General features: G+C 40.5%; 2 protein-coding genes across 7 annotated transcripts; both read left to right on the forward strand.

Moving 5' to 3' along the window:
* Positions 1-1,224: 1,224 nt before the first annotated feature.
* ZBTB43 (zinc finger and BTB domain containing 43) lies at positions 1,225-10,479 on the forward strand. Of its 3 annotated transcripts, none has more exons than XM_033077223.1 (3): positions 1,225-1,318; positions 3,320-3,479; positions 3,579-10,479. In XM_033077223.1, exon 3 carries the CDS (start codon positions 3,602-3,604, stop codon positions 4,994-4,996), a length of 1,395 nt encoding a protein of 464 aa, XP_032933114.1. In that variant the 5' UTR covers positions 1,225-1,318; positions 3,320-3,479; positions 3,579-3,601; the 3' UTR covers positions 4,997-10,479. The 3 variants fall into 3 exon arrangements, with proteins under 3 accessions (XP_032933114.1, XP_032933113.1, XP_032933115.1); XM_033077224.2 differs by lacking the exon at positions 1,225-1,318 and adding an exon at positions 1,843-2,148; XM_033077222.1 differs by lacking the exon at positions 3,320-3,479.
* ZBTB34 (zinc finger and BTB domain containing 34) lies at positions 9,230-20,572 on the forward strand. 4 transcript variants are annotated; one of them, XM_033077217.1, is made up of 3 exons: positions 9,230-9,292; positions 11,341-11,790; positions 16,484-20,572. In XM_033077217.1, exon 3 carries the CDS (start codon positions 17,499-17,501, stop codon positions 19,071-19,073), a length of 1,575 nt encoding a protein of 524 aa, XP_032933108.1. In that variant the 5' UTR covers positions 9,230-9,292; positions 11,341-11,790; positions 16,484-17,498; the 3' UTR covers positions 19,074-20,572. The 4 variants fall into 4 exon arrangements, with proteins under 4 accessions (XP_032933108.1, XP_032933110.1, XP_032933109.1 ...); XM_033077219.1 differs by lacking the exons at positions 9,230-9,292; positions 11,341-11,790 and adding an exon at positions 11,951-12,033 and having other exon boundaries at positions 17,552-20,572; XM_033077218.1 differs by lacking the exons at positions 9,230-9,292; positions 11,341-11,790 and adding an exon at positions 11,965-12,033.
* Positions 20,573-21,792: the final 1,220 nt, after the last annotated feature.

Raw genomic sequence — 21,792 nt, forward strand, 5'->3', positions numbered from 1 at the left:
ATTCTTAAATAATTATTAAAAGTGAATAATAAATTATATAATATAATTTATTATATAATGAATTATTCACTTTTTGCACTTCAGTGGGATGACACTGTTATCCACACAGGCCAAGTTTATCTTAGGGTTCCTATTAATGTAGGAAGGAATAGACTTACAGTAATTTCACGACTATAAGGCGCACCTTTTTGACTAAATTTTTTCCCTGAACCCGGAAGTGCGCCTTATAGTCCGGTGCGCCTTATCTGATCTACAAAGTTGCAAATTTTGCCGACTCCCGGGGGGTGCGCCTTATAGTCCGGTGCACCTTATGGTCGTGAAATTACTGTAATATGTGCATGGGCAATATCAAACTTGAAGACATAGGCAATAGACCAAATTCTGTTCAGATACAGTTCTTGCTAAAAGGGGGATGGCTTCTGTCTAGAACTACTTCAGCTCCCATAGAACAACTTGGTCTCCCTCCTCCCCCAGGGTTTTGGCACGTTCTCTTGCTCCAGCTCACCCGCAGGAAAGCTGTCTGGCTTTGGCTCAGTGAGGTTTTCAAGGGCACAGCGGAGAGCCGGGACAGCCCTGCCCGCGGAGCCGGGACAGCCCTGCCCGCAGAGCCGGGACAGCCCTGCCCGCGGAGAGCCGGGACAGCCCTGCCCGCGGAGAGCCGGGACAGCCCTGCCCGCGGAGAGCCGGGACAGCTCTGCCCGCGGAGCCTCGTGCTCCGGCTCACTTTGTGATTAATTAAAAGAAGGAGATATTGTCTTCCGTTTTCTTTAAAAATATTACAGATTAAGCATGACAATACTAACTTTTTATGCGTTTATTTGGGGCATTTTCCAGCACAAGGGGCGGATTTCGGGTCCGGCCCCGGCGGGGAGCGGCGCCCCCTGCGGGGCGAGCCGGGCAAAGGCCCCAGCACAGGTGCGTCGGCTGCGTACCCACGGGAACCGTTCGGCTGCAGGACAATGCCCGGCCCCCGGCACATCGGGCATCTGTGCGGGAGGGGAGGGAGAGGGAGAGGGAGAGGGAGAGGGAGAGGAGAGAGGGAGAGGGAGAGGAGAGGAGAGCCTGGCCCAGCGGGCTCGTACGCAGCGCTCCGCTCCAATACATCCGCTCCCAAAATGAGCCACCAGGGGGCGCCGCCACCGCCCCGGGGGAGAGCCCCACTGCGGGCTGGGCGCAGATAGTCACGTGACCGGGACGCGGAAGTGCCCGCAGGAAGGGGGGGCACCTACTTCCGGTGCGGCCGGGTGGGTGCGGGCAGGGCCGGAACCGGGGCCGCACCGACAGCGTCCCGCTATGAGAGAGACGCCGCGACCCGCAGGTGAGACGCTGCCGCTCGTGGCCCCCGAGAGGTCGCGCTGCCCCGGGCCCGGTGCGCAGGGGTCCGCGCGGGGGCGTGGCGGGGCGGTGGGCGAGGCCTTCCCACGCTCTGCGTCCGCAGGTCCCGCGCTCTTGTCGGGCCGGGCCGGTGTCCCCGTCGGGACCGGGGCCGAGGGCCGCTCCTGGCGGGTCCGCGCGGCCGCGAGAGGCGCTGGGCCTGTCCGGTCCTGCGGGCTGGAGCGATTCCTGGCCGGGCCCCGACGGTGTGGCCGCGGCAGCACAGCGGGGGCGCTGCGAGGAGGAGAGATCCGTATCTGCAGGCCTGCGCGGGGAGAGGAGAAGGAACTCTCTGCTAGCTCTTATTACAAATAATGTTATTTTGAAACAATTGAAGTGTGACTCGGTGACTTGTGTGTTCTACTCAATGCTCCAGCATGGCAATTTTTTTTTTTTTTTTTGGTTATTAATTGGAGTAGAAAGACTTTGTTTTTTATGAGTTTGGAGTAAAAATGCAAAACAAAACGGATTGTAGAAGGAGGGAGTGAAACCTCAAAAACCGGTTTGCTTCACTTTTATGGCTTTGCTAATTGAAAATATTTTGCTTACATTTCGTCTGCATGAAAACTTAAAATGCAGAAAAACTCTGCTATCATCTGGAAATGTTTTTGTGGTGACATGCTGAAAGATGACAGTTTAGATTAGCAGTAATTGTGTATAAGTTGTACAGGCATCTGTCTTTAAATTTCAGTTGAACATCTCCTGAAGGCTTATTTTTTTTGTCGGCAAGTATTGAAGAATAGAATCTTAAATCTGAGAATATTCTGAAGGGAGGTAAGGTACTGTATCTGTGTAAGAAAATCTGATTGTTTAAAAATTAGATGTAATATACGCAAAGTATAAGATAACTTGAAATACTGAAATAATTATGTCAAGTTGTTTTAAGCAAAGTGGTAAAACAATTAAAAATTGAACTGGCAGGTGCAGTATTCCCATTGCTCACTGTAAAAGTACGGGTAGCTAATTCTGTTTTGAAGAGAGTTGGTGCTTTGAGGAAAATAACATGAGGAGTTCTGGAGACAGTAGATTTAAAGGTGGTCTTCTGCGATTATGTGGGTGACAACTTCATGGAACTTCACAAAGAAAACCACTTGCTGCTCCATGCTCTGCAAGAATCCCATAGCACTCAATTTACACATTATCAAATAGAAAAATCGCACAGGTTTAACTTACTGAAGCCGTTAATGTTGTTCATTCATAGTGGCATTTAAATTTCTGTAATTTCTAATTGCAATAGCATGCAAATTTATCTCAGATTCAATTTAAAATTTCAGTGCATTTTTTCAAAATGCATTTGAAAAAGTCATATTACTGCTTAAAGGACTGTTAACTTTGGAGTCAGACATCTGAATTATGTGAGAATACAGATGTGAAAATCTGGGAGCTCTTACCTGAGATTCTGGCTTGTAATTTTTATGTTGTTACAAATACACGAGGAACAGGCAGGAAAAGTTCTATGCAGCAAAGGTATCAATTTCTTGGTTGACATTTTAAATTCTGTATTATTTCCCTGAAAGGAACATTATAACCTTAATGCTAACCCAAATATCTGAATAAGCTTGGAATTAAAAACTGTACAAGCTGTTGCTGTTCCACCTTTCAGTTAATAAAACATTAGGGAAATGCATGAGAAGGGTCATAAGCCTCATTTTTAGTGGGATTCTGCCTGTGCTTCCAGTGTCATCCTGTAAGTTGATACTGTTGTTTTTGAAAATTGATTTTAAATGAAATATTTAATGAGTAAAATCAGTGTTTGTTGGAGGATCAGTGAGATGATTTTTATTGGCATTTGAAATACAGAATCTTTGATATGCTGGTACAAACTGTGGAATATCCTGGAGTTAGAACTCCATGAAATATAATTCCATGAAATAACGGTTTCATTAGCCTAAACTCATGTTTGAAATGCTTAGTCTATCCCAGCTGGATAACTTGCTGTTCGTAGATCCTGCTGTAGTTGATGAGTCCTCTTGGAGAGAAGAAACACAACAAAATTTGCTGGCATAGCAGTTTATGGCCTTAATACAGCTTTCAGAAGAGAGAAATGAAGTGGCTTGAGAGAAATACAACAGTGGCAAAAGGTTCCAGAAAATGTTGAGTTCCATGTGAGTCTGTTAAGAAAAAAGAAAAATAATAGAAGAAAACTGGAAGGTCAATACTTTACCAAGCAGAATTTCTAATTTTTTTTTTTTTTTTCCTTGCAGCACAACACTAAATTTGTAATGAAATGGAGTCTGGCTCAAGCTCCTTTCGAGTGGAATTTCCAGATTTTTCTAGCACCATTTTGCAGAAGTTAAACCAACAGCGCCAGCAAGGACAATTATGTGATGTGTCCATTGTGGTTCAGGGCCATCTCTTCAGAGCCCATAAAGCTGTTCTTGCAGCTAGTTCACCTTACTTCTGTGATCAGGTTCTCCTGAAAAACAGCAGGCGAATAGTGCTGCCTGATGTGATGAATCCCAGAGTATTTGAAAACATTCTTCTGTCTACCTATACAGGCCGGCTGGTAATGCCTGCGCCAGAAATTGTTAGTTACCTGACAGCAGCAAGTTTCCTTCAGATGTGGCATGTAGTAGATAAGTGCACTGAAGTGCTTGAGGGAAACCCAACAGTTCTGTGTCAGAAGATGAATCATGGCAGTGACCATCAGTCCCCAAGCAGTAGTAGCTACAACGGCCTTGTTGAAACCTTTGAACTTGGCTCTGGAGGACAGACAGAATTCCACAAAGTGCAGGAGCTAAGGGATGGCGAAAATGAAGAAGAGAGCTCTAAAGATGAACTGTCGTGTCAGCTGACAGAACACGAGTACCTTCCCAGTAATTCTTCAACAGAACATGACAGACTTAGCACTGGAATGACCAGTCAGGATGGGGAAGAGGGAACCAGTGATAGTGCAGACTACCAGTATACCAGACCAATGTATAGCAAACCCAGCATCATGTCTCACAAGCGGTGGATCCATGTGAAACCAGAAAGGTTTGAACAAGACTGTGAAGGCGTTGATAATCCTTATGATGAACACCAAGTTTCTGAATCCATGAATGCCATCCAGGCAGATCACTCAATCCAGCCTTCAGGCGTCGAAGATTTTCACATAGGTGACAAAAAGATGGAACCAGAATTTGATGAACAGGCAGATGAAAGTAATTATGATGAACAAGTTGACTTCTATGGCTCATCTATGGAAGAATTTTCTGGTGAAAGGGCAGATGGAAATTTAAGTGCTCACAGACAGGATCTTATGGTGGCAGCAGGCTATGGTGAAAGCATTGATATGGTTGCGGCGATTAAAGAAGAAACGTCTCTCACTGGATTCTCCCACGCCGATAAGCTCTATCCTTGTCAGTGTGGAAAAAGCTTTACACACAAAAGTCAGAGAGATCGGCATATGAGTATGCACCTTGGTCTTCGACCTTATGGCTGTGGTGTCTGTGGTAAGAAATTCAAAATGAAACACCATCTTGTAGGCCATATGAAAATTCATACAGGCATAAAACCATATGAGTGTAACATCTGTGGGAAAAGATTTATGTGGCGGGACAGTTTTCATCGGCATGTGACCTCTTGTACTAAGTCCTATCAGGCTACTAAAGCTGAGCAGAGTACTACTGAGATGAACTAAGACATTAGTGCTTACATTTGTTTAGTAGAGTAAGAAAAATAAACTAATTATGCAAATTATGTCTGGTACTTGCTATTGTACAAAAAAAAAGTTTTCATGAGTATGCTAGTATAAACAAATCATATGTATTTTGCTTCCTGCAATATTTCTTCAGGTGTTCAGTGTGTGAAGTGCTTGTGGTTAATCTGAAAGGTGCCTGCAAAATTAGGTCTGAGATTGACTGTAATCACAGGAGTATTTAGAAGCCGTCTTGTCATTTCTAAGTCATTTAAATTCACAGTAAAACTCAGCTCTAAATTCACAAAAATCCTGAAAATACTTAGATGAGCCAGGAATTCAGGTAGCACTCCTTATTGGAAAAGAAAACTAAGATGACCAGTGTATTTGGTTATATAATTCATATTTAAATGAAGAAAAAAAAAAAAAAGAGAGAATTGCACCTCAAGGTGAAGACTGCCAACGTACTTAACATGCATCATTAGGTAGTGTGCATCATTCAGTAGCCTTTGTTGTATTGCTTAATGAAAGGCAGTGGTAAAGGTGGTTTGGCTTTCCTTTATCCATCTTCTGTTGTTTAAATTTATCTTCAGTAAAACAAATGTTTAATTTTGTGCTGATTTCTATTTAGTCTGTAATGCACTTAGTTTATCACTATATAAACTTCGGTATATATTAAGTATACTTTGTCCTTGCTCTTCTAGGTTCTAATGTTGTATGATTCTTGACTTCATTAGATTTTAATTACTACTTTGTGAGAGCTTCTAGAAGTGTGTGTAATAAGTATGTCTTATTAAAAAAAAGACACCAACAAAAAGTAAGATGTAACATTTGGAACTTAGTCAAAATAATCAATATTTAAAGTATAAATTTCTGTTCAAATTTTTGTGGCTTACTACAGTAGCAAGTACCAAACTCTGGATTCATGAACTGACTTGTTATTGGTACAAAAACTTCTTTGAGAACTTCTATCTAGTTTTAGACACCTGTTTTAGGAAAATGACTTAGTCATTGGTAGGTATTTATACTTTTAATTCTTTACTATTTGAATAATAAGACCTATAATACAGATTCTCGGTACTGAACTACTGTGACTGGTGATTACAAGCAGAGTTGTTTACTTCCTCAAATGAAGTTGCTTGTGGAAAAAAGTAGGAAGTATGTGATTTGGATCTTCCAATGGTACTGCAGGACATGGTATCACGTTTATGTCTGAAGTTGGGATTTTTGCTGGGAAAGAGACACTTGTCCTTTGTTCGGATGAGGAACTGTGGGGGGCTCTCATTCACAGAGATAGAGTGTGTAGTAGTAAGAGATGCCATCAGCTCTGCAGATTGAGTAAAGGCATCAGTTATAGAGGTGAAAACGGAATTTTGGGGTTGAAAGCTTAATGCAATCCAATGTGAAAGCAATTGCTTCTTAGTAAGCAAAAGCTTCTTAGTAGCTTACTTAAATATGAAAAGGAAAGAGCCTTTAGAACACACATGGAGTATAATAGAAAGAGGTGATATCCAAGTACAGTGCTGTTCACATGGGGGAAAAGTTAACCCGCATTAAAGACCTAAGTCTGTCTGGCCCTAATTTCTGTATTAGGCACTGCTGTGTGCAGGATGATCCTGTATAGTGAAGCAAAATCACACAAAGATTATTACACTTCAGATTCTTTTTTGAACTCCCAGTTACAAATTGTCTTAAGATACAACGGAACTGTGTCCTGAAAATGAATGTCTACTGCAAGCTGAGGGTTTTCTACTCAGTGCACTGTAATCACTGTAATTTCTTTACTGGCATTCTACTTACAAATCTTTTTTTTTTTTTAGGAGGCTCTTAATTATTAATCTTCTAATACTTCAAATATTTTTTCATAAGAAATTTTGTTAAAACAGATGTTCCCAAGTACAGTGAACCCATTGCTGGCAATGGGCACAGATGATCAGCACCACAGAGTTACTGTCCTTAGCACTAATTAAACTCTACAAATACCATGGTGGCCATGGTTAATCTTTGTGATCAAGGTACTGAAACAGGGATTTTGCTCACTGACACTGTAACCTGCTTAATGTATAGAAGCACTTTGTATTTAAACAAAACAAAATTTTAAAAAAAACCAAAAAAACACAAAAACCAAAACAAACAAAAACTCCCCCCAACAATAAAAAGCAAACCATAAAACTTTATAAGTATGTTTTTTACACTGAGAAATTATATTCCCTCTATGGTTTGTTTACACACTGCTAACACTCCCCTTTTTAATACTAAAAAATACTATAATGCTTGCCTGTTTACATAAGAGTAGAGGAAAGGGTTCTTGCACTCGGTGGCCCTATTTTTCCATTCTCCAAGGCCTTACCACATACATGGTGTCGTTTCTGCAAGTACCATCATCACATTTGAAAGAAGGCATTAGAATCATAGAATGGTTTGGGTTGGAAGGAGACTTTGAAGGTCATCTGCTTCCAACCCCCTTGCCATAGGCATGGACGCCTTCAACTAGGCCAGGTTGCTCAGAGCCCCATTCAGCCTGACCTTGAACATGTCCAAGGTGTTTATTCTCATATTCATTTCAAGAATGATCTTGTGTATTACATTGATTCTCAGCCCCTTTCCAATTGTCATTTTAGTTTTGCATAAAAAGGATAATGGTGCCTCTTCCCATTTAACCTTAAAAAAGGCTGGAAGAAACACCAGTCTGAAAACTGTGGTAAAAAAAAAAAAAAAAAAAGTCGAACTCAGACCATCCTACAGAGCTGCCAGCAAAACTGTTTCTTTTACCAGCTTGGAATGACTTTTATATGGGATATTTCAAGATTTAACATTACTTATATTTGCAGTTAGATTACTTTGAAATAAAGCTTTAAAATCAAATGTACTGCGAGAGACACTTTAAAGATTTTATAGCAGGTTCAGTAGATCATATTATAGAACCATGTCCTTTTTGTAATGACTTAGCATGAATAGTAACTTTTTAGTATTTGCCTCTTGCTGTTTTACCCAATATTATGGCATTGTCTTGAAAGTCCAACAAATGTTGTTCCACTGATTTTGTAACACTTGGCTTTCTGCTTTTAATTTACATGAAACCAATTGATTGCAGAAAAATACTGATCTGATTGTCATGAGATCAAATTGAGAGGATTGATGATTTAAGGACAGCTTGAGATCCATGTCTAAAATTCTTACTTTTGCATGTCACAGGTGAAACAGTTGTCTTGTGGTGTTTTTCGTGAACTCAGTTTATTGCCCTCTGTCAAATTTCTAATTACCATTTCAGGTAATGGGGGGGAAAGATGAAAAACTACTTAAACAATCTTCCTTATGTTCAGCTTAAGTCTAACACCTCCCTGCCTTTGTAGTCTCAGTTTCTCTTGCTTTCACCTTTAGTAAGGTGACAGGTCACACAGGAGGCTGGGGTCATATGCACACTTCCTTGTCTGATGCTTTTCATTTCTTAGTGGGTGTCCTCTGGTGCTCTGGGCTGGTCAGTGTCACTATTCATGGTGACACTGGGCTACATCCCTTCAGGGATGTGTCTGTTCCAGCTTGGTTCTTCTGTGGAACTCAGTTATTTCAGAGGTGTACCTGCTCTGGCTGGGCTTAGCTGTAGGCCAGAGTCCTCTTAGAAGTGAATCTCCTCAGGCAAGGAGTGTGTCCTTCTGTGAGTAAGTCTGTACATGTTCTTAGTGACTTCTTCAGGTGTTCTCCCAAGAGCAGCTCTTCAGTTTCTCCACATTTACCCAGGAATATCTTCTCCATATATCTCCCTGCACCTCTTGCTAGAGCTGCCACTCTTCCTTAAGTATGTTTAAGCAGAAGCATTATATGCACTTCTGGTTGAGATTTTGGCTTGCAGTGGATTGTTCACATCAATTTTTTGTGCAGGCTGAACTTCTTTTGACTAGCACAGGGTAGCTCACAACCTCTAGCCACACATCACCCTTGCAGTCCCTGCCACTGGTGGCCAGTGCAGTTGAACGTAGCAAGCCAAGATATACAGACACAGCTTCTGCCAAGCTTCTGATCTTTGCTAATGGAGTGGTCTTGTTCAAGGTATGAAAAATTATTTCTTATTTGTGGGGAGGAGGGAAGCAATCCATATATATATATATATATGTATATATATAATATGAATGCATATGTATATGATGAATTTCATTAATCTTCCCATGTGTTTCATTACCTTTGATGATGTGGCTGTTGGCTGTAGTAAAGTGAGTGTCTTCTGAAAACCAGCAATATTGTACACCCAGGTGGCTTTCCGACTTCCCTGCTGTTTTGAAGCCATTCATTGTCCTAGCAGTGGTAAGAAGACTTAATTGATACTACAGCTAAGTTTCTTTTCATTCCATTTTGTAACTGTGTTGTTAATTACCACAGAATCTGTGTAGCCAACATTCTGAAAAACTCAACTGTTAGCAGGGTTAAAATCTGCTTAGGTGTATATCAGACTCTTTTGAGGGAGAAGGTTCCTATTTCACACACCACTGTTGGTTTGCGGGGTGCTTTTTTGTTGTTTGATTTTTTTAAACTTTCCTTATTAGTTTTATGGGTGAGCAGATAGACCCTAGAAGGTATTGTCTGTACAGTTTTTGGTCACAGCTTTTTTCATCTGAGGTGTGTCTGAGGTTGAGAAACCATCCTGTATCATAAGCAAGGCAGATGATCAAAGGCTGATGTATTGAATGTTCCAGTATTATTGATCCTAAAAGAATGGAGGCACATCAGGGTTTGTAATCTCAATACTTTTGCCTGGGTGCCAGCAAGGTGACCTGTCTCTGAATTATGAGAGCCTACAGCAGTACATTGAGAATTTTGGTGTAACAGAATTAGGACCTTTCTCAAAGCAACAAAGGAAAGATGGTTTTTTTGTCTTTTAAATTGGATAGCTTGGATTTTTTAGCTATTAGCTGTAAACTGTCAGTGGCCTAGAGGAAGATGCTGGAAAAGAAAATGGTATATTTTTAATGTGATTAAATTGCAAGTTCTGATTTTTGCTTGAAGCCTTTGTCTGTCAATTGCTGCTCTTTTTTTTATTCATGGGATTCCATATTTCTTTCAGAAATGTAACTGTTTATGCAAGTCAAGTGAATCTTCCTTAATGAGCTATAAGTTTTTATTCTAAACAAGTCATTTATAATAGTAAATTTGCATATCTTGATATTTTGTGAGATGTTATGCCTGTATTACAGAGGTTGGATAGTTTTGTCTAGAAATATTGCTGTCCTAATTGTACAGCATGGTTTTAATTTAATGTTACTGTTCAATATTTTCTTCTTATAGAAGAGTCCCATGCCCCTTTTTTTCTATAACATGTTTTAATAAATGTTATCTGTCAACTTTGTAAATGTTTTCTTAAGCCTGAATGAAAGGAATGCATGTTTAGTCCTAGTATTTAATATTTCACTTTGCCAAATTGAGTCTCAAACAAAAGTACAAATCCAAAAGTTGTTGATATATAACTTTATTAAATATATAAAAATGTGTATCTAGCAATGTGTCTTCTTGAAATAATGATAATGCCAGCCTAGTCTAAGAAAACATTAAACTAAAACCTGATTTTCATGACACAGTAAGTTTGATGAATTTGTGGAATTGGACCCATTTCTTTGCTGTTCTAGGTAATTGGCTTCCATGCTAGTTCAAATTTGTCAGACAGGTTTTGTTGTAACTGTTTTTTGCAAAATGGTGATCTCTGAAGTTCGAGTAGAGAATGTACATGCTGATAGGAAAATTCCAGAATGCTCACTTCATAGTAGCAGCAACTGCATGTCCCAAAGGCTTCTTGGGCCATGTGAAGTAGGTACAGATAAAATAGATTTTTTTTTTCTTGTCTAAGTATAAAAGAAATTTAATGCTGCAAAATATATTAAAGATTAAGTTTCCCTTACTGTCCTCTGAGAATTCCTTCTCTCCCTGACTAAATTTAGGTACTCATACTGAACTTAATTTTGTCCAGCCTCCATCTGCTCAGTCCTGGTGGAACTGTCCCAGCTGCTGCTTACTACCTGAGCAAAATATGAGTTCACTCTCATGAAAGCATGTTCAGTCAATACTTGGAGAAGTCAATGTTTGTATAACACACTCAGTCTTCAGCAAATTCAAATGGAATACGTACCACAGAAATTTAATTTTCTATTTTGGTTACATTTACTGAAGATGGAAGAATAAGCCCAAAGTCTTCTTCCTGTTCAGAATTAGTTGTTTGAGTGTTTCTTATCTGAGTAAACAGTTTGTCTCTGTGTTTTTTAACCCTGTTATTTGTATCCTGGCCAGGATGCTTCCCCGGCCGCTGCTTTATCTGATCAGGATTCAATGCCTAATATATGAAGACTCTGTTCTGTGTCTTAAAGGGAGAGAGAGACATACCTCCAGAAGACAGCATGTGCGGTGTCCAGTTAGACCAGGTGGATATCCCAGCAGGACCTACTGGCACCAGTCACTGACTCTTACCAAGTACTACATGAACTGTCTGGTTCATAACTGACCTACAAGCATATGCACGATAACCAAAAAAAAAAAAAAAAAAAAAAATTGCATGCTTGGTGAAGTGGTTTCTGTCAGTGACAAGGCCAGTGTAACACAGATGAACGTTTTAATTCTTCGCTCAGTAAAGGTGGCAGTTCACAGCTGGAGTGGGGGATGTCCTCCCCCAAAAGCTCCCTCGATGCATCTGCGACTGCCAGTCGGGGTATGGCTCTGAGTGCGCGTTCTCTTCTGGAGCTGCACACCGCGAGCGATCTCCCAAGAGCCCTGCCCGCGTACGCACCGCCTTCAGCCAACGCTCAGCTCCTTCAGCCTCGGTGAGGAGCCGCGGTGAGGAGCCGCGCTGCGAGGCGGCTCCGCCCCAGCCCGGCGGCGGGGAGCGGGGCGGGCTCCGAGCGGCCCGGGGGCACCGCCCGCCGCCGGGGCGGCACCAGGAAGCGGAACGGCCGCCAGCGGAATCAGTTCCGGGTGCGAGGGGCTGCGGGAGCGGGCGGGAAGCGGCGGTGGGAGCGGGCCGGGCCGGCCGGGACCCGCCATGTGAGAGCCCCCGACAGCCCCAGGTGAGCGGCGCCCGAGGGCGCTCGGGCCGGGCGGCGCGGCGGGGCCGGGCCGTGCCCAGGAGGGGTCCCGGCGCCTGACAGGCCCCGCGGGGGCGGCGACCGCGGCCCGGCGGGCCGTGCCTCGGTTCGGCTGCCTGCAGCGGCGGCAGCGGCTTCGCGGACGCGGCTCTCGCCCGGCCGTGCCTCGGCGGGAGCTGTCGCGTAGCCCGAGCCGGTGGCTCTGGTGCAGCTTTGGTGTGAGGGGAGGGAGGGCGGGCGCGCCTGTGTCGGGGTCTGCTGCTAACCCGAGCCAGGCGTAAAATCCTCGGCACGGCGGACTGGGGCGGAGTGAACCTGGACCCATTCGGGGAGGTGTTTATTGCTGGAGTTGAGGGACCTTTCGGCTGTTCTGTCAGAGAGAGAGTGGAAGTTCTGTTGAAACCCCGATCTCTGTAATGCAAAGATCTTTCCGAATCCCGGCAGGTGTGCACAGCATGCAGAATTGGAATTGGCTTAGAGTAAATCATAGTGGGGAGTTAATTTGGAGCAAGCCAGAACAGTCTCAGGAACACTGATGTGGGTGAGCCTGGTTTTCCAGGGAAAACAAAGTGATACCGGATTAGCTGCACTGCAGTTGTTACGTGTTACTGAATACTCAACATCTGGATCTGCATGTGCTTCATTGCCTGTGCAGGGACAGCTCCAAACAATTCCATCTGTCCCAAGCAGTGTGCTGGGAAAATACCATGAAAATGTGCTCTTCGCAGCTATTGTAAATCTACTGCAAAAAATGTTGCTGATATCTAGAGAACATAGTCACTTCATTGCTTAAAAGAGACGCTGGAGCCAAAAAGTCAACAATTGGATGAAGAATGGCTACTGTTAGAAAAAAGCAAAACCAAACCAACAAAACCGAAAAAGAAAGTGAGATTAAAATGCACAATAGTGATGAAGTATTACCTTGGTAGTAAATAAAATTGTATCAGAAGGTTCAGGAGCTCTCTTCCCACTTGTAAAAGTTCTGGCTATATATATATCCTCAGGCTCAAAATACTATCTGGAGTTTTTTTATAATAGTAGTGATATCTCAGAGTTGTTAGAAAATGTGGCTATTTAGCATTACATAATAGGGATATTGTGAAATTTGTGCACAAAATAAAAGTTTTTTATCATGACTTGTAAGATATTGCTGGTTTGAATTTACTGTGTCACCAACATGTCCCTTTGTTTTGTTTATCTGTGTTTGATTCAGAAGGCACCTTTTGATCTTGGCTTATCTCTAGTTTGCCTCCTGGTGACTTTTTTTGCATTCAGAAATAGATACATACCTGCAACTACTGTTCTGGTAATTTGATTTCTAGAGACGAGATTAAGAGATTATTTCTGTTGAGGTTTCTAGTTCTTAGGTGGAACTATTTTTATGCATTGATAAGTCTTTCATTTTTGCCTTTTCAATCACTTTCACACAGGCGAGCAGTTGTGAGGAAGGCAGTTAAGAGAATTGACAGAGGTGTCACTTGGACTTCAGTTTCATACCTGCTTTCTTTGGATATTTGCTCAAATAAGAGGGTTCTTTTTTTTTTTTCCCCATAAAATTCTAAATATGCAGCTCCAACACTATATCTGCTGCACTGTGCTGACGACTGAGAATGAGTTTGCAGTGTTGCTGGTATTGGCATGTGTGTATGTATGCATGTCCATATATGTACATCTAAATAAATTGATTTTATTTTGATGCAGAAATCATCCACTCTTTGAAGTGATTTTCTGTTCATCATGTTGTGAATCTTAGTAAGATAAAAATAAATCCTTTTAAATTTTTGTTAGACAGAAGTCTGAATTGGAAAAGCTTTACTGAACTGAGTGTCAGGGGTTGCTGCTTTGCTCTCCAGGCAGTTAGTGAGGTTGTGTCCCACAGCACTGCCAGAGCTCCCACCTGCCAGGCAGGAGCTTTGCTTATGGTTTCACTGCAGGTGTTCAGTACTTTGGGTAGAACGTGGCCTGTCTGGTATGGTGATTTTCACTGGACTGTTCTGGTATCTGTGGATGCAAAGTGTAAGAGCTAAGTTTTATAGTGACTACAGTTCAGCCTGTATTAACTGGCTTCTGCTTCTGAGGAAGTGGGCATTTGCTGCATTTTTATGAGGTAAAGTAATGAAGTTTTAAATTGTTGTGTCGTTGTTGTCTAATGGATTTTGTATTGGAGTCCAAACCAGACGTGAAGCAGACTGATTTTCCAGGCTGTTTTCCAATGAATAATATGCCACATTCACCTTTTGTTGTGTGCTCTCCTACAGATAATTTGGGCAAACTGCCTCTGTCTTCTTTGATTCCAATGAGCACTTCGGAGGAAGTGAAGAATTAATGCAAAAACAAATTCTATGTGTCTGTGTAGTGCTGCTTGTATTATTAGAAGTTTGTTGTACTTCAAAATTATCTCAGTTGTTGGGATATTATATGGGTTTCTTACCCTCCTTTAGTTTTGGGTTTTTTTAATGACTGCAAAGTTAAACTGGTTCTTATCAGTGGGTTAGCCTTCCCTGCTTTGGGGATGGAGTTTCAGTGCAGCAGTGGTACTGTGTGGCATGTTATATAAGTCTATTTAAGAGCCCTATATGCTGACTTTTAAAGGATAATTAATATTTCACTGCTATGAGAGTTATAAACTGGTAAAATATCCTATATTCAGTCACTTCTCTGTTTTCAAAGATTATTTCATTAGTGTCTTAGAGACCTCCCCTAACTTGTGTCATTTTGGCAGTTTTTCTTTGATACAGCTAGTGTTCATTAGTGACGCTGCTGTAAATCTGAAGATTGATGCAAATGCAGTCTGAAAGGAATAAGAGTGATGAAGGCTTTTGCCCAAAAACTTTCATGATCACAGCTGAGAAGGTTACATTCCTAGGTTAAAATTCTCTTGAATGAAGGTAAATTTTTGCAATGATGTCCTGAATTCTCACACAGATGGTGAAGATACTGCTAGCTCCTACAAAATGCAAGAGAGGAGTGCACTGATTCATACAAATCTCTGTTGATTTTCTTGTCCTTTCTCTGTATTCTCAGCAGTAATGTATGGAGGGAATATCACAGAATCATTGAAGTTGAAAAGACTTCTAAGATCATTGAGTCCAATCTTTAACTAATCATCACATTGTCAACTTAGATCAGAGCACTGAGCCACATTTAGTTGTTTTTTAACACTTGCAGGGATGGAGACTCTACCACCTCCCTGAGCAGCATTTTCCAATGCTTAACAACCCTTTCAGTGAAGAAATTCTTCCTGTTTTCCAACCTGAACCTCCCTTGCTGCAGTTTGAGGCCATTTCCTCTTGTCCTATCACTTGTTGCCTGGTAGAGACATTTTTGGTGTCATGGATTACTTTGTTTTGTTTTTGTCTTAATTTTCATTATAACCCTCCTAGCTTTTCTATGTATTTCTGTTCTCAGTTATGCTACAACAGTTATGGTTTGTAATGTGGTTTTTTCCCAAGGATTCCTTGTTACTGAGCTAACTTAGGAAAATGCAAGAGATCTTTTCTCACACCTTAGTGTGAGTTAAAATGAGTGTAATTTGTGTCATTCACCTGGCTGTGGGAATGGTGAATCATACTTCAGTGAGTGAAGGAAATTAAACAGGTGCAGACTTAGAAGCAGAAACTAATACTATGTTGGCAGACACACAGCTTCGTGTTATAGTTATATGAGGCTTCTCTGCTGCTACTGTATGTCAGTAAAATGAAATACTTTATGTGGTTTGTAAACATCTATTCTTGATTTTTAAATTAAATAAGAGTTTTCATAGAACACAATTTTTAAACTAAATTTCTTTTGAAATCTAATAAGAAATGTTAAGTGCCTATCACTCTCACGTTCACAGGTTTCTTCAAAGAACACTTTTGTTTGAAGACATAGGGCAGTGATCCACTACTATAAAACCATTTTGTGGGCTACATTTGCTGTATAAAACCCTGATGAATAAATGTAGTGCAGATACAAAGAGAATTTATGTGACTGTATCATCTCCTACAGAAATAGGCATGAAGCTCAACACAGAGCCCTTCTAAGGCTTAGTGAACGTCAGATATAAAAGCCTATGAAATGTCTTTCTTCTCAGTTTTACATCTCAGCCAAAAAAAACTCAAATGAAACCCCCTTTGCCCGTTTTAATGGGTAATGACACTGGTAAGTTAGAGAACATGTTTAGCAAGTCTGATAACTTGAATGTTCTGTGAGAGTTTTTGCCAGTTTTCTAAGTCAAACGTAATGTCCAGTCAGGAATCTGGCTTTCTTGTGTCTGCTGAAAAGAAGTTCCATTTGTGAAGGTTGTGAATGTTAGTTTTAAGTGAGGGTCAGCTGATAGAGCTCCAGTGCTTACTTTTAGGTTTTTATCCTATTTCTACCTATTAATTTTCTTTTTAGAATACCTGAATTTTCATAATTTGATTTAAATTGTTGATATGTCCCATTACAGCATGTAACATAATAGAAAAAAAAATCCACTAGTATATTGTGATACATTGGATATGCTTCCTGCATCTGAAGTCAGTGGATGATGTTGAGATCTGTTTGTTCAATTGGAAAAGCAGGTATGATGGCAATATTATGTCTTTAGACTTCTGCATTAATAAGAACTAGAATAGTAATAAAAGTCTGGAAGTTCTGGGTGCTTGATTAGTGCCCAGTCTTGGAAATGTAAGGTAATGTTACAGGTTAACATTCTCAGGCTGATAGTGTGTGCTTTTTTCAATAGTAATCTGTGAAATACACTTTTCTTTATCTTTTGTTTGGAACTCTATACATTTCTTTAAGGGCTCTTTGAATGTCCTTTCCTGGTGTTTGAGTACTCATGGCTTTTAAGTTAAGTTAGAATTTAAATGTCAAATTATTCTAGATAGGAAGTCACTGCTGTGTCAGATGAGCTTCAAAGTTCACATCATGTTTTTAAAAAAAAACCCACAAAATAATTTTTTTTTTTAAATTGGAAGTTCATGGGTGGCTCAAACACCTTTTTCCAAGTGTGCACACGCACACATGCCTGTGCCTTTTCCTTAGGAGGTTTTTCAAACTTCACTAAGTACCTTCCAACAATCATTCTTGGGAAATTTAACTATGCAGTTAAATGCAAGAAGCACTGTAATACCTAGCTTGAGCACCTACTCAGGGTTCTGAAGTGTTTACCTTGCCTAATGGCTATAAAATTTATATTCTTTTGGGAGGGTAGATTGTTCTGCACTTCTTCCCAGGGAATGAAATTGCAAAGTTTCTTTCAGGACAGACTGTCCCAGGGAGACTGTGATGTATTCTACCAATTGCATTGTGGATGTTGCAGAGGGATAATTTGAATTACAGAAATTTAATAAATGTGTAGATTAAGACTCTACTTTTTTATTATATCAAGTATTTATGCTAAATGTTTGGTTGTAATGCACCTTTGACAGATCAATATGGTGATTTAACTTAAACATTTCCAAGCATTTGCTTTTGAAATGGAAAACTCCGTATTCATTCTCTGTTTTAAATCTTCTAATTTTTCTTTCAGATTACTCTTTACATCTGTAGAAATGGACAGCAGCAGTTTCATTCAGTTTGATGTGCCGGAGTACAGCAACACTGTTCTGAGCCAGTTAAATGAACTCCGCTTGCAAGGGAAGCTCTGTGACATAATTGTGCACATCCAGGGTCAGCCGTTCCGCGCCCATAAAGCTGTCTTAGCTGCCAGTTCTCCGTATTTCCGTGACCATTCAGCATTAAGCACCATGAGTGGCCTATCTATATCAGTTATTAAAAACCCCAATGTTTTTGAACAGTTGCTTTCTTTTTGTTACACTGGAAGGATGTCCTTGCAACTGAAGGACGTTGTCAGTTTTCTGACTGCAGCTAGCTTCCTACAGATGCAGTGCGTCATTGACAAGTGCACGCAGATTCTGGAGAGTATCCATTCAAAGATCACTGTGGGTGATGTTGATTCTGTCACAGTTGGTGCCGAAGAAAATTCAGAGAATCGCAATGGCGTTAAAGACAGCAGCTACTTTGCCAACCCTATTGAGATATCTCCTCCCTATTGCTCTCAGGTGCGACAGTCAGCAGCAGGCAGCGATCTTCGGATGGAAACTACTCCAGGCAAAACTCTTCGTAGTCGTCTGCAAGAAGAAGGGCATTCAGACCGAGGGAGCAGCGGAAGTATCTCTGAATATGAGATTCAGATTGAAGGTGATCATGAGCAAGGAGACCTGATAGTGAGAGAAAGTCAGATTGCAGAGGTGAAAGTTAAGATGGAAAAGTCTGACAGGCCAAGCTGCTCTGACAGCTCTTCCCTTGGTGATGATGGATATCACACTGAAATGGTGGATGGAGAGCAGGTGGTGGCAGTAAATGTTGGTTCCTATGGGTCTGTCTTACAACATGTTTATTCATTTACCCATGCCTCATCACAGGCTACAGGTGTGTCAGAAACCTTTGGAAGCCTGAGCAATACAAGTCCTTCAAGGTCAATGCTGAGCTGTTTCAGAGGGGGTCGTGCGCGCCAGAAACGAGTCACTACGGGTCACTTGCATAGTGATGTCCAGGGCTTGGTGCAAGGGGCTGACAGTGAATCCATGGTGAGTAATCCAGGATATGAAAACAGTCCACGGGAAAGAAATGCAAGAGGTCATTGGTATCCATACAATGAGAGGCTAATTTGTATTTACTGTGGCAAATCTTTCAACCAGAAAGGGAGCCTTGATCGACATATGCGACTGCACATGGGAATAACTCCTTTTGTGTGCAAGTTTTGTGGAAAGAAATATACCCGTAAGGACCAGCTTGAGTATCATATTCGTGGTCACACAGATGACAAACCCTTTCGCTGTGAGATCTGTGGAAAATGTTTTCCTTTCCAGGGTACCCTAAACCAGCACTTGCGAAAAAATCACCCGGGGGTTACAGAAGGGAGAAACAGGGTTGAGTCTCCAGACAGAACAGAAGCATTTGTGGAACAGAAAGTAGATAATGATGCTTCAGCTTCTGAAGCCATGGATTCTAGTATGGAAATTCATGCAATGTCTAACACATCTGATTAAAATCTTGCATCTAAGTAAAACACAAACAAGCACATTACTAATGTATTTTTAAAGTATTTTATTATTTTAATAATCTTCAGTACAAGTGTAACAGCCTTTTAATTTTCCTGACCTTCTGGAAATCAGATAGAAATGGTTTCTGGAGAAGATTTCAGAAGTGTTCTCTGTTCTTTATTCAGAAGTTTTTGAAGGAGGCTGAATTGTTTGGAGTTTGTTTTTTTATTTTTGAAGATGCTCAGAATATAAAGACAGTGTACTTGGGAAAGGCTAGGAAGAGTCTTCTGAAGTGTCCCTGCTGATTGATCTGGTGAGACACAAATGCCAGTGGAGAAGGATATTAGAATAAGATTGGCAGCTCTGCTGAATGCTCAGAGAAGCTGTAATTTCTTTTATTTCTTAAATCCTGTTGCTGGTAATGTGTTACACAGCAGTGGGGAGAGGGAATATTACAGCTTTGATTCCTCTTCTGTCACAGTGAAATCTGTTCACTCTTACTAACTGGTTTTGGTAGTGAGTCTGTTTATATATATAAATTGGCTTTATATATATAAAATGCTTTCACTTTCCCTGTTCTGGTTGAGGTGAATGTAGAAGTATGTCAAGGCTTATACCATATGCCGCTCTATCAACTGTTAGGACCCCTCTCTGCTTAGGGTGTAGTACTTCGGGAGGATGGTTTTGGTTTTAAATGAATGTTGTTTGGTTTTCATTTTATTAAACTATTTGTGTGCAAAAGTGAGCAAAGTGAATTATCTTGTTTTAATAGCTTTGCTTTATGACATATGTAAACCAAATGCCATAAATCTATTAAACTATGGTTAAATTGTTGAAAGATTTTGTTAGTTGTCTAGAATGCAAGCTAGACAACCTGTGGTGCTGACCTTTTTATATATATAGAGATAGATATATCTATATATATATAGATACACACACACACACATATATATATATATATATATAAAATATTAGCAAACCTAAAAGTAGCATTGTGGTCTAAAATGTGTTTTTACTGGCCTCAGAATCTACCTTCATTTCGTACTGTAGAACCATACCAGGTAATTAAACTTAACTTCATCACTCTTCATGATTTTTAAAACATGGGAGAGATGTCGTTTAAGCCACAGTATTTCCAAGCAGTATTTTAATAGGTCTCTTCACAGAGAGCTATTTTCAGGTGCACGTTGACTTCCTACTTAAATCTCCAAGTGATATGCCAGCACTTGGAATTTGTACTTTTTTTGTATAGAAAAACAAATACTCTATGGGAATTTTGAGCAATATGTTATTTCATGTGTATTACAGAGTTGCTATGGCTTCTCTGTTTTTTCAGTGGTTTTTTTCTCTATAAAGGAGCTACCAACAACTTTAAAAATACTCTAAATCTTTTTTGTTTCACCAAATATGTGTTTTTAATATGGTGCTAACTTAATAATTTAGGTCAGTATAATATAGAAAATGTGAATCATAGTCATAATGGTCAAGAAAAAAAAAATCCCCAACAACAGACAAACAAAATCCCCCCTACACAAGCAACCCCCCAACCCCCAAATAAACAAACAAACAAACAAAAAAAAAAAAAAAAAAGAAAAAGGAAAGGAAAGGAAAAAAAAAAACCACAAACCCATACCACAAAAAAACAATGGCTTAAGAGACCTCAAAAGCATGGACTGGCAAACACTACTGTTTAACATTCTACCTGATGAACAGAATTAATTATTAAATTAATCACATACTTCTTTAGAATACAGGTTTTATATTATTGGGTCATATGTTTGTTTAGCTGATACTGAAAATACATTTGTGAACGTCCTGTTTAACTCCCAAAAATTAGAAAATAAAAGTTCATTTCTAACTTATTGGAAAGAAAAAGGTAGGTTTGCTATCTTGTAAAACTTTTTGGTCCCTGTGAAGCTGGGGCATATTTGTGCAGTAGCTTTATTAAATACACTATAATCACACTATATTGTGACACTGCAATAAGAATGACTCTCTCAAACGGATTTACAGTATAACCCCCATCTGCTCCGCTGGAGCAGTTTCAGTTAAATTGACTACATCATTTGCCTCTTTATCCTAAAACTGCCTATATAAAGAGGCAGGGGGTGTGGAGATGTTTCTCTCCTTGAAGCAGCAACAGAAATTTTGTTTCCAGTAAGGCAAGGGATAGTCTGTGTCTAAGGCAGGTAGTCTGTATGTTACCCACCTAAAAACATGGTGTTTCTGATACAGTTTTTTCCTTGAGTGTTTGTTTTAAGTAATTAAATGCAAAAAGTGTGTTTTGGTAAATTGAGACATACAAAATCCAAGAAATGTACAGTTATTCTTAACCCTTTATCTTGAACCTGTGCTGTGGTGCCTTTGGTGTGACTTTTTTCCCTGGCAGGATGACTTGAGGATAGCAGGATATGGGTAAAAATTTATATTTCTTGAATTTCTCTGTGTCACAATCTTAGCATTATTTAAATATAGTTCGTTGTACTTGTAAATGTATTAAATGGTTTGAGTTTACCAAAGAGTGACTTATCCAAAATTGTCTCAGACAAAAGCAAACAAAAAAACAACATCATGTTGATTGTACAGGTTCAGGTTCAAAACATTGTAAGAGACTGTTAAGGGGCAGGAAATGATGCATTTTTGTCGAGCCCGTGGTTCAGCAGTGTGCGAGTGCTGCTCGCCCGGCCCTCCCCGCGGGCAGCTCTTCACTCCAAGCCATAGTCCA

This window comes from Catharus ustulatus, chromosome 21, assembly GCF_009819885.2.
Source record: "Catharus ustulatus isolate bCatUst1 chromosome 21, bCatUst1.pri.v2, whole genome shotgun sequence".
NCBI lineage: Eukaryota > Metazoa > Chordata > Aves > Passeriformes > Turdidae > Catharus > Catharus ustulatus.

Coding starts and splice junctions, on each gene's coding strand:
- ZBTB43 (XM_033077223.1), top strand. CDS start 3,602: ATGGAGTCTGGCTCAAGCTCCTTTCGAGTGGAATTTCCAGATTTTTCT.
- ZBTB34 (XM_033077217.1), top strand. CDS start 17,499: ATGGAAAACTCCGTATTCATTCTCTGTTTTAAATCTTCTAATTTTTCT.